The 12,254-nt window shown below is 38.3% G+C and overlaps 1 protein-coding gene across 1 annotated transcript in view; it reads left to right on the top strand.

The window, feature by feature from the left end:
* Window positions 1-12,254, top strand: part of supt3h (SPT3 homolog, SAGA and STAGA complex component) — an 87,460-nt gene that overhangs the window by 34,494 nt on the left and 40,712 nt on the right. Inside the window, exon 3 of the mRNA XM_053509501.1 lies at window positions 9,418-9,502. Within this exon, the coding sequence (XP_053365476.1) occupies window positions 9,418-9,502 (85 nt within the window). The remainder of the gene's footprint in view (window positions 1-9,417; window positions 9,503-12,254) is intronic.

Genomic DNA, 12,254 nt, shown 5'->3' with positions numbered 1-12,254 from the left:
GGCGGTTAAACCAGACTCTCGAAATATACCATCGACAGAAGCTGTGGTCGTGTTTAAATGCTGTTTTTGCGTTTTTCTTCAGTCTACCAATACCGACCATATCCTGTTATTGCAGTAATGGCATTTTTATTGGAGTGTGACTGATAGGAGTGAAATGTAGATTTCCTTTTTCCTGACCCTGATTAAAATGTATGTCGCTCTAAAACACGATTAGGCTTGATCCTGGACCACGGACAGTGTGTGCCACCTTATTAGTGGTATCGAATAGTGACGTGGTGGTCGTGCGGATGGTGCTCGCGCCCTGATCTTGCTATTTGCTGTGGTCTTGTGTCGGTCTATGGTTTGGAGCTTGTGGTGCTGGGTTTCGAACAGGCCTGCGCACTAGATGCTTCACTGCCTTTCCTTGTCATTTTGAGCACACAAAACATGCATGAAGTTTGAGCAAAACACAAAATAAATGTTGACTTACAACCCATAATTTCACCACCTAAGCAGGGTAAAGATAGAGAAAGTACCCAGGACAGATTTACCAGAATAGCCAGTATGTTCGACAAAAACACAAAAGCTGTATCTAATAAAGCCTTGGTTTTTCTAGGTCAGGATGATTTAAAGCAGGCTAGACTACATTTGCATTTGGATATAGGTGTAATTGGGCATGGGTGTCTAAAAGATGCAAGACGAATCACCATAACAAATTAAAACAAAAAAAAGTACTAGCATTGTGATAGTACTAGCATTATGTCACCCTCTTGTTTGATGCACTGAAATCCATGATGATCTGCAGTGCTACAGTCCATCTGCCTTCTCAAATCTTTGGATTCTCAGCATGTTTTTCTTGTGCCTGTGTGGGAGTCCTCACGGGTCGATGGTTCCTCCAACCTACCAGAATCATACTGATTGGTCTGAAACTGCCCCAGGTGTAGATGAGAGTGCAGGTTTGTTTTTTTGAGAGTATATACATGTCCTACCTGGTGTCCATGAGACTCCCAGCAGACCAGGATTAACCATTGCAGTTATTCAGTTACTGTACTTGTGAAGAAGAACGAATGAATGAAAACCATGATCTTAAACTTACCTGTTTGTACCATAATTTTTAATACTTGTTCCACCATTAATTGGGACAAATCTTACTTAAACATAGCATACATGTGAGGGAGATGAGAACCAAATAAATGCCTTGAGATAGGGATTATAAGGATGAATGATCATTTTGAATATTCCTTGACGCCTAAAATGTCTTATAAATCCTCCAGGCAATTAGAACACACATCTCTGTCTCTCTTATTGGAATTAATTTTGTCTTGTAATTGTATCTTTAAAATTGTTGTTACCTTGATTAACTGTTACTATACATTTGAGAATGAAACTTGATAGCTTTTTTCCCTGCTGAATGGAGAAAATCTAACTCAACTGTTGATTACATATGCTGTCTTTTAGGTCTTAATTGTTGTAAATATTATCAGTGTAAAAAAAAAAAAAAGCTAAATAATATAGACACAGACTTTTAATGGAAAGCAGAAAAACTGTACTTTAGCTCAGACCACTCTTTTCCAGTAATAATGTTGATAGACTGGGTCATGATGTTATAAGATTAAGCTAATCTTTTGAAAATAAAAGGAGGCCGAAGGGAAAAAAAAAACCTGGACACCCTCTCAGGTTTAACTCTAATGCGTTTTTAACACAGCCAAAGCCTCTTTATCTCTGTACAAACACAAGACGCTTTAATATGATTAGGAGCGAGGGAGAAAGCACACGTCAGTAATCACTATTTATCTTCATTACGTGGTGGTGAGCGAGCCCCTGATCTGCAGGTAGCATGTGTTCATGATAAAGTCGTCCTCTGGGGGTTTTCTGTATGGGACAGCTGGTGGGGGGGGAACGCACGTTCCCCAGCACCCAGGCCCAGCCGGTCCTTTTTTTTTTTTAACTTCAAGTGAAAGTTTCCTGACTCTGAAAGGGTTAAATGCATAATGCGCTGGACAGATAGCGTGACCTTGTCTTTCTGTTTTTGTGGCGTAGTGCTGTTTAAATCACATTATAAATCACATGCTAAATCACTAATGACATACTGTTTTACATTGTTCAGAAATTGATTCTGTCGATTTGTAGACACAAAGGGGGAGAAAACAAAGCAATTACGACTCTGCTTTGAAGTTTTCCGCTTTGTTGACGAGCTTTAATGATCCGTTAAGGAATTAATGCATAAGAAATAAAACACGACAAGGCCAGCTTTGATAGGAAAATAATAAATGACAAGGCAGTCTAATGGTCTATTCTTGCCACCCTGAAGTAAATTATTTCCCTATAACAGCACATCCTGATGTGTTTAATTCCTTTTAGAGCACAGTAAGTTGCCAACAATTACACTTCAGTATTAATTTTTTAAAAGCCAAATCTTCCTTCATACATTTTTACCATAAATTTTTACATGCGCAATTTCATCTGAGCGATTTGGACACCAGACCATCATACCATCAAACCATATTTCTCAGAGAAAGTCAGTCAGGTAAGTGGTGTATATTCTCTCTTTTTAAAACAGGGAACTGTATAGTCATTGTTTCAGATTTAACAAACCAGTGCGTACAATCTATATACGGTTAATTTGGTTAAAAGTAAGTACTTTTGCGTTGTTTATTTTACGATGCTGTGTGCAACCATTTTGATTTGACATTACTTTGTAAATGCGGAAGAAACGGAGATTTACTCCCATGATATCCCATGCTGACTTCATGTCATTTACTCTGTTGAGAAAGAAAGGGTCACTGAGTTGTGCAAAAGTAGTAACAGTGGCATCACCAGTGCAAATATTTAACAGATCCTTTAAATATCCCTGATTTAAAAGTAACCTTGTGTGCAGTATTTCCTGTAGATATTGCTGTTAATATTCTTCAACAACTCAGCACCCACTGTAGGCACCTAGACATTTAAAGAAAATGATATGCCTTTATGTGCATTCTTTATAGATTTAGGAAATTGTGCCAGTTTCTCACTGATAAAAGTCTGTACAGGTTTGTGTATCTACAGTACTGTATAAGTTAAATAGGTAAAAAGAATTACAAGAATTACAAGAATTACAATTTCACTTGACTGGAACTAAAGCCAGATCTTCTCGGCCGGCATCAGTGCCCGACCTCACTAACGCTCTTGTGGCTGAATGAGCAAATGCCGGTGGCCACGCAGCAAAATTAAGTGGAAAGACTTCCCAGAAAAGAGGAAGTTATTGTTAAAACAACGAAGACTAAATCTGGACTGGGATCTTGAGAAATTACACAAATGGGTATTATGGTCAGGTGTACACCTACTTTTAGTCATATAATGTATTTACTGGGACATGGGCCGAACAAGTTATTTTCTGTTATCGCCTGACTTTAGACTAATCAAATTAACTGTTTTGAGGGCCTGATACTGGAGACTTCTAACAGAACTGAAATAATATATGAAATAATAGGGGAATAAATGCTCATATTAATAATTAAACATTTCGTCTGTTATATACCGTAACAAAAAATTTTTTTTTAAAAGTGTTAAAGATATTAGTCCAAGATAAAGGTTGTGACTCTATAAACAGTAACATTTTAAAACAAGCACATTAATATAAATCTGTTCCATTATTAACAAAAAAAAACAAACGAAAGAACTGACAAATCAGATCCATGAATTCAAAAGCACTGTTGTGTAAAAAATGATATGAATTCTTTTAATGTGATTTGCCTGCTCAAAGCCCTAATGTATGTTGCTAATATTCGCGCTCTGAGTACTGTACCGCTCTCATCCCGGCTGTGTTTAAGCAGACAAAGTCAAATAAGCGAAGTGTAATAAGTGCTGAAGGTCTCCATATCGCCTGCCAGTGCATTGAACGAAATAACAAACTCTGCCTTCAGTTATGACGGGGGCTGCTACAACTGTTTATTTTCCTGGACAGCCTCTGCCTATAACATTACGGATTTAAACCTTAAATGCATACCTCGAGGCGCTAGCGCCCTGTTACCTCTTTTCTTCCTCTCTACCCCTCTCAATAAAATAAATCACATTAAGCTTTATAGAATCACTCAAGCATTATGTTGGTAACCATTTAACTAATATCAAGAGGGTCAAACTGAACCCCAAACTAGAATATTGTTGTACAATGTGTGAATTTAGTGTTTATAAAATAGAAAATTTGTAAAAGTTAACTTTTTTTTAACAATTAACTATAACCAGGATTAATTTAATTTTTTTTAACTGTGGTATACTTAGTGTTACTTTTGTGATGCATATACATTTGCATATAGAATAGCACTAGATAAATGCTTTATTAACTATGATGATTTTAATAATTCTAATTATTCTTATTCATTAATTGCAAAGGATCAATCTGCTACTCATCCTTAGGGTTTCTTACCAACGCATGAGGCACTTTTGGAAAATAATACGTTTTTTATTTCAACATCAGAGTTCTCTCTTAAACCCATGTGAATCTCTGTATTGTTTTCTGTCTCTGAGTGCTCATTTCCCCGTATCAGAAGTGTGTTTCGCAGACTGGAGAGGCCAGCTTCAACTGTCCCGAAATAGCGCTAGTCCAGCCTAGTCTAACCCCACCCAACTTCTATAAACGCCTCTTAGCCTGGAAAACTCCACAGCCGTTCCAAGCACAGACACACACAGAAACACATACTGTAAATCCAGTCCTGAATGGAAAAATCCTGCAGAAATTATGAACAACCGCTCCAACGCAGAATACTGAAATGAGCTTGTACTGTGTTCACATCATTAGTGTCCCAGTCACATCGACATGATGCAAAGATCTTCATGTCTCCAGACGCGGTTTATCATCAGTCCAAAATAAAATCCATGAAATAAGCAGCTTGTCTATAGCAGCCATCACTAGTGGAAAAACAACAACAACAATGACAATTCCACTAACGAACGATAAAGTGTGTTCTTCCAGACCAGTACCGCTGATTTTTGTCTCCAAGGTTGTGATGTCAGAGGCCTGTCATTATGTTTCACCCTCTCTCACTTTCAGGTGTGGATGCCAGCACAAGACTGCACTTCACTCACCGACCTGCAACAGTGTCCGTAAAATAAACACGGCTTACCTTACCCAAGTTTATTTTGGGCTTGAAACTGCCTCACTGACTAGTTTCTGTGCTTGCTGATGGAGTCAGGATAATGCTCCTGCCTTTATCTATCTTAGCAAGTCTAAAACTTCACATGCACTTTGGATTTTCCCCTGCCTTAAAATAAAAATATTATTCTTTAAACTCTGCCCACATGAATGATTCACGAGTGGCGATGCGTCACTGTGAAACCTGGCAAATCTTTGGTTTTACTCGTGAAAAAACACAAGTGCTTCTTCACCGCCCGGGTTACAGTGCTAATTAAATTACGGCGCAGAGTCTGCTGAACGAATTGAATCATAATTCTTTTTGGTTAACCCTGAAACCCTAATCCTGAGGATTTTGCGCTTTTTAAAATTAAGAATCATTAAGCCGCAAAGTTAATGTCGCCCTACGTTACGCAGAATGAACCAGCATCTTTAATTAACCAGATCCACAAAATAAATTGGGTGTAATAACAGAAACCCAGCGCACATTTTTAGTGGCGCAAATGGACATTTCAGATGAAATGTGAGAGAGAGAGAGTAAGATTTCTGACAAATAGACACTAGTGTATCTAAAAAATAAAAAAAAAACATAACGTTATACATATCCTATAATAATAAAAATAATACCCAATATCCTTATACAAGTCTTATTCTTGTGTAGCTTGAAATTAAAACTTGTCCAAGCCTTTCCCACTTGGTTTCCAAAAAACTTGTTTGCAGCTTAAAATAACATTAGTGCAGATCTTTGAATGTATTTAGATCGATTGTTTTCTGGTATCAGAAACGTGAGACGCCTGTGTTTACCCCGTTTCTAAGTTCGACTAGGCGGATGGTGACATGCAGAAAGGCAGAAGGCGGGTGTTGCTGCACCACAAGTTCATAAACATCAGCGTCCACTGTGCTTCGCGCCCTTTGAACACAAAGCCCGGACCCAAACATCCAGCCCATTTTAGCAAACTAGCTGCGCTCTCGCAAGCTTTTGTTTAGCGTCATTTGTGCAGACTGACTCGTGCTGCTCATTGATGTAAACACACGGGGGCCACTGGCCAAACCAACGATGCTGCCTAGTTCAGATCAACATGCAAGGGATTAAGTACGTCTGCCCGGCACTCATGTACGTCTACTACTGTGACAGGAAGAGGAAAAACAGCATGTCAGACTCGCTGCATGTTCACAATTACGAGTCTGTTTATTACTCCATATATCCGACGAGTTATTTTCCTTTGCCTTTATCCGCTCTGGTTTTGTATCAAGTGTGACGTTATATTTAAAAATGAAATTTATTTCTGAGTTGCAGTTGAGGTAACATTTATTTAAAGCATTTTTCTTTTTCTTTTTTCCCCCTTTCCAAATCCAGTCTGCAAACTTCCTATGTAGCGACTGTTGTCTCACTGGTTTCCTGAGCAAAACTAAACTGCTTTGTAACCAAACAAATGGAATAAATTACCCAACTGGAGTAAATTACTGATTTTCCTCTGGAAGCCATTTGGATTAAAATGTATTTATGTGAAGCAAAGAAATGAAACGGGGTTGTAATAAAAGTTAATTGACAGCATTATGGTTGAAATATTCAATATCCAGATGTACCATTTTTCAAGGGTAGGTGTACGTGTGTGGTTTTTTTTGTCTTTGAACCATGAAGGAAATAAAAACGAGTTGGTGGTCCTTAATGATATTTGTTGTGTTGACAAAAAGTAGCTGCAGTTTGATAGGACCAATGTGTTCAGCTACAATAATGCACAATTCATAATTTAGGGATTTTAATATCTGTAGTTTGCATGCAAGTGTGGATTAAAATGTAAAAGTGCATTTTGAAGAGTGTAGTGTCTGAGAAGACAGTTAATGATGCTGATCTGTAGTGTTGAAAAGTACATCGTGCTTTTGCACGGCAGGATCAGATTCGTCACCTATGCTTAAATTCAGTTATTCAGGTTTATTAGTGAATTTATTGTCATGGTTGAAATATTGTGTTTCTCATGGTAGTCTCTCCTGACTGCAGCAAGTCTGTGGCTGTTTAGCGGTTTGCACTTGCATTGGATAAAACCACTGTGTCGATATTAAGCACACTGAATGTGGGAAGCTCTGGCAGCCGCAATGTGGGAAAACTTGCGAATAAAGGAGTGTAGAATTTGTAAACAGCACATTGGCCGCGCGTAAGCTGACTAGCTTTTGTGACGTAGGATGAGCATGGCCGCTTCTGTTAATTGATGTGACTTTTCTTTTTATTAGTGCCACATGACTCGAGCATAACTGCCTTACTGGTGTGGTTACGGATCTTTACTACTGACTACGGACACTTTTTTTTTATCCTCATTCTTAATTTGCTGAGATTCCATTTATTATATAATATTATGTACTAACGCCATAACATTTTAATCTTTTTTCCGAGCCGGCAGCTAAAGTCAAACTCACTATAGCGTTTTAACAAAGCTAGAGTCTAATTGCTACTGAAAACCAGATCCTAATTGCTACTGACAAGCATAAAGGTGCCATAGTACTGAAAACAACCTGGCTGACAGCACTTAAATCCCACCTTGTAAACGGTTGGGAAAGAGATTTTCAGATGCCTTTTTTTTTTTAGTAATTTTTATTACTTGCTGCCCTACACACATCCAATGTACTCATCAGCCCTTTATCAATCTCTCTTATGTAGAATTAAGAAAACCGTTTTACTAATCTGCAGGATTTAGGCCGAAAACCCGTTAGCTGCCTGAGAATCCAGATGTAGATATGATAAGCCAGTGCAGCACAGCTGTTTGAGTGGTTGACATATCTTCAGGAGATGGCTTGGATCCTAATTATGTCGCTGAGAGTTTAAGGATGTACAAATAAAGCAGTGCTTTCCTCTAGCCTTTGTTGAGTATTTGGACATCACAGGGAGGTGATTAGTGCATTCATCCGCACATGATAACAATCAGAGGAGTTATATCACGGTAACCTCTGGCCTCTTGGAACTGACGTGGTGCATATACTGGCACCGTGCTTTGATTTCCTTTTCTTACATACATGTTTAGTGCTTTCAGAGATGGCAGAGAGCTTTTGCTTTGTATAATGTAAGTGATTCTTGCAAAAAAAAAAAAAAAGTCAAGCTATAGTGCAGACATTTTAGTTTAAGGTATTTAGCTATGGTGGAATGGTGCCAATATTTATGATTTAGCCATAACATTTACATTTTTTTTGACCCCTTACTATGAGTCTATGCGATACCTGGAAACTAAGCTTTTCTGCTTTTGCAGTTAAAGCAGAGGTCAGACCAAACCCGAATAAAAAGCGTCTGGTGGAAAACTCACTGAAGGGGAAAGGACATGGGATGTAAAAGACCGATCAGGCAATCACCTTAGCTTTGCTCCTACTTTACCTAAGTGAACTTTGACCTGTGCATTTGCAAACCTCTGTCTCGTGAGCCAGTAGAAAACAAAAAGATTATTTTGCATCTCTGTCTGGATAAACAAATTGTTCAATAATAAAATCGCAGGGTAAAACGTAAGGTGTGCTGCCTGTTCATATTTTTCTTCAATATGTCTCAGAGGTCTATTTAATATATAAAATTTTTTTTATAGATTGAGATTTATTTTTTCCTATTTGTCAAAAATAAAATATTTTTTTTAGGTCTGCATACTTAGTACATTATATAATAAAATTAATAATCGTATAATATCATAATGTTGACCTGAGGGCTGATCAAACATGCACTTTTAATTCTTTAATTGTTTAATAAAAGTATAAAATGAGCTTGTCCAGGACATGGTTTATAAATCCAAACCCCTCTCAGTTGAATATCAGTTCACCAGCTACATATTGTATCATTTATGCTGTTAGCATGGAGCCGTCCCGTCCACCGACATACACTAGGGGCTTTTGTGGTAAACTTCTTTTTTCTTTTGCCTTCTGCCTCCGAGGTTTTACTTGTAAGGAAAGTTGGTACCTCTGTGTGAAAGCCAGTCGCATCGTGTGCGTTCTTTCAAATGTAGCTTTTGGCTTTGTTAAGATTGTTGTTTGTCCTCGGGTGCAATTAAAATAACTCCTTTTAATATTGGCACTGATTTAGCATGAGAGGTCGAGCTTCACTTGCCTTGGTGAAAGCTTGTGTAAGTTAGTAACTGTTGAGTGACGGGAGCGACTAATAGGTGTGAACTGACAACGGATAAATTAGGCAAAGATATTGGAGAAAACCAAGATGCATCCAAGTATTGCCATGAAGATCAGTAGAAGAAATAAATCATTACGCACTTTAGTAAAGCTGCTTTCTGGAATATTCCAGATTTTTAGCTATATACCAGTCAAACACAGAATTCCACTATATTTAAAAGTGTGTGTGTTGTGTGTTGCAGGTTTGCGCTGGGTGACTCTCGGAAACCCCTGCACGAAACGGCTGCTCTCGTCGAAGACATAGTTCACACGCAGCTCATCAATATGGTAAGCTTATTTAAACGGCGCGAAATGCTCGATCCCGGAGTCATTATGCCTTTCGGCGGAGGATAGTTTCGGACACGTCCAGCCTGATCGTTCTCTTTCAAGACACGCTTTTATGAGAACAACTGACGTGACACTCTGGAGCTGTCGCGCTGCATGACAAAGTCGTTTCACATTTTTGCATCTGGGAAATGGTTTAAGTGCTCTCTGTAATTAAGTATAAATAGTATGAGAGCAAGCAACCTCTTTTCTCTCCGCTGCATTACAGCGAGCGTTCAGAAATGTCAGCCGCCTCCCAAACTTTCCCAGCAGCCCTGCCCTGTGAAACGGGGCACACAGTCAGTCTGAGATATACACACACACAAAAAGAAAAAGAAAAAAAAATGGACAAAGTGAAGTAAATAGCTGCTTTTCAAAGCCGACTGCTTTCGTTGCTTAGATAAACACCGCTACGCCCCTACTTGCACCTTGTCATGCGTTCGCCGCAAACACATGAAAACGCTGACTGTAGTGGCCTACGGCCGGCCTCATCAAAGAAACCTCATGTGAAGCAACAGCTCTGCTGTTTATGTAGGGAATATCATGGGCAGAAATAATTAACCTTTCGTATATTACTCTTCATAACGGTGGGATCGGTGCAGTCGGCATTGTCAAAAGAGAAACATGTCACAAGTTCCAAACTTAGTTCACCCGCAAAAGAGTTATGTCCAAGAAGGCCAAGCAGGCAGCCGTGACACACGCTGTAGTTTTAACCTTTCACCCCATAACTCCACGGTGCCCTGCCTTTCTACGAGGAGAAAAGTAGCTCTTAACATTCATTGCTTTGACCTTTAGCCCTCTAAGTCAGAGGGCTCTTAAATCAGGCCTCTGTGTGTGTTTGTGCGCTGCTGGGGAAAAAAGAAAAAAAGAAGAGGACAATTCAGCCCCTCCATCCTGCAGCTGCAGAATCCTGTCTTCAGGCTCCACTTCCCATTTATGCTCTCCCAGTTGTTAAAACACACAGTAGCTATTTTTTGCCATTGTGTGTGTTTTGCGCGTTTTCTGTTTTTCCTGTCAGAGCCAAACCACGCTCCAGTTTCTTAAATCGCTGCAGAAAAGCTGAGTTTAATCTAAAAGTGTTGCAGGGCTCCAAGCCCATGTCATATCAAACATCATATTTATGTATCATGCTATTGTCCCGCTGCGGTACTGTGGAGAATTCTGGGACATCGTGGCATCAACGGGACGGCAAACACAACTAGAGTGATCAGAATTTTGAGGCAAATTATAGATCTGATTCCAGCTACTTTTGCGTGTTTCTCCAGAGATTAAGTAGGGCCCAAAAGTCTGCGTCCACTGCCAAGAGCTGTTTGATTCCAGATATAAAGCATAATGCAAACTTCTGCTCGGTTCATACTTGTTTATAAAAAAAAAAACTGAAACAAATCAATTATTTGTAGCAGTTTGAGAAATCATATGAAATTAAAATATATTATAATATCCTGTTAGTTCAGGAGATTTTATTTATTCAGGGACTAAAGCAAGATACTAAAGGAAACAGCTCTGTGTGTATAAGGCTACTGCTAGCAGTAATGAGAACAAAGCTTTTATTCAGTGTATTACTGCACAATTATGTCATTATTAAAAGTATAATTTAAAATTAATTATGACACAGATGTTGAATAATTAAATCAAATTTTTCAGTTACAGTGCCCACTCTCATTTAAATCTGTGTCTGATGTATATATCGTTTTTATGGTAACAACTCGTTCAACTGTAGATGCCACATATAAAGCAATAATAAACATAAACATGCTTTCTGTTATTGTTAGAGTCAGTGCTTCTGTAAGGAGATGTTTGTTTAACATTTATGGAAGGAGTTTTCATCTAGAGGGAAAAACAGACTGGTGAGGCACTGTTTAGTGATTATAGGATTTAACTCATCTTACAGATGGAATGAATTATTTTATAACTGTTTTTTTTTTTCTTTTTAATTGTTTACAAAAAATAAGTGCCTATTGTGTAAGAGGATGTCTCTTCTGGATGTAGTTTTATATTTAAATAAAATAATCAAATTAGTTTTTTTTTTTAACAATGACTCTACTCAATTATTTTATATAATAGCACAATATTCTGTTATTTATTAATTTTTTTATTATTTGCACACCATAGTGTAGGCTGTACTTGCAATTTTAATCAAAAAATTTAGACGTTTTATCTATTGTGCACATTTGAGGTGCAAAATGTTTTGTGTATTATCAGATGGCTGTAAATAACGGGGAATCCCGGTACAGTAATTCCAAGATCCTTATTATTAGTTTTGGAAGAATAAAGTTACTCAGATCTGCAAGGTGTAAGGTGTGTTTGTATCTGTTTCACTGTAAAGAGCAGATGCCACCCAGGCCACGCAGCTGCCTTCTTTTACCTTCTATCCAGACATGTGCACTTTTGTCTTGTTCACTTAATGCATTAATGTTAACTGTCATCTATTCAGGCCATATTTTCTGACAGCGGCCAGTGCCAGACAGATTTATAGACACATTGGCTTTCAATCAGATGCACAGGAACGTCTTGCATTTTATAAATCACCGCACTTAAAAACTCTTGTGGAGCTTACTTGCCAAATATAAAAGGCCAGGACAGCTTAAAATAATTTACAGACCCGTCCCTGAGGACATATAACTCTGTTCTGTAGATCCGAAGATACGTACATTAAAGAACGCGTTAAAGACTAGGGCGATAAAGCTGTACTTAGTGATGCACCCGAATGAAATGT

Source organism: Clarias gariepinus, chromosome 13 (assembly GCF_024256425.1).
Source record: "Clarias gariepinus isolate MV-2021 ecotype Netherlands chromosome 13, CGAR_prim_01v2, whole genome shotgun sequence".
Classification (NCBI taxonomy): domain Eukaryota; kingdom Metazoa; phylum Chordata; class Actinopteri; order Siluriformes; family Clariidae; genus Clarias; species Clarias gariepinus.
The sequence above is the reverse complement of the archived record's forward strand: the minus strand, read 5'-3'. Positions and strand labels throughout refer to the sequence as shown.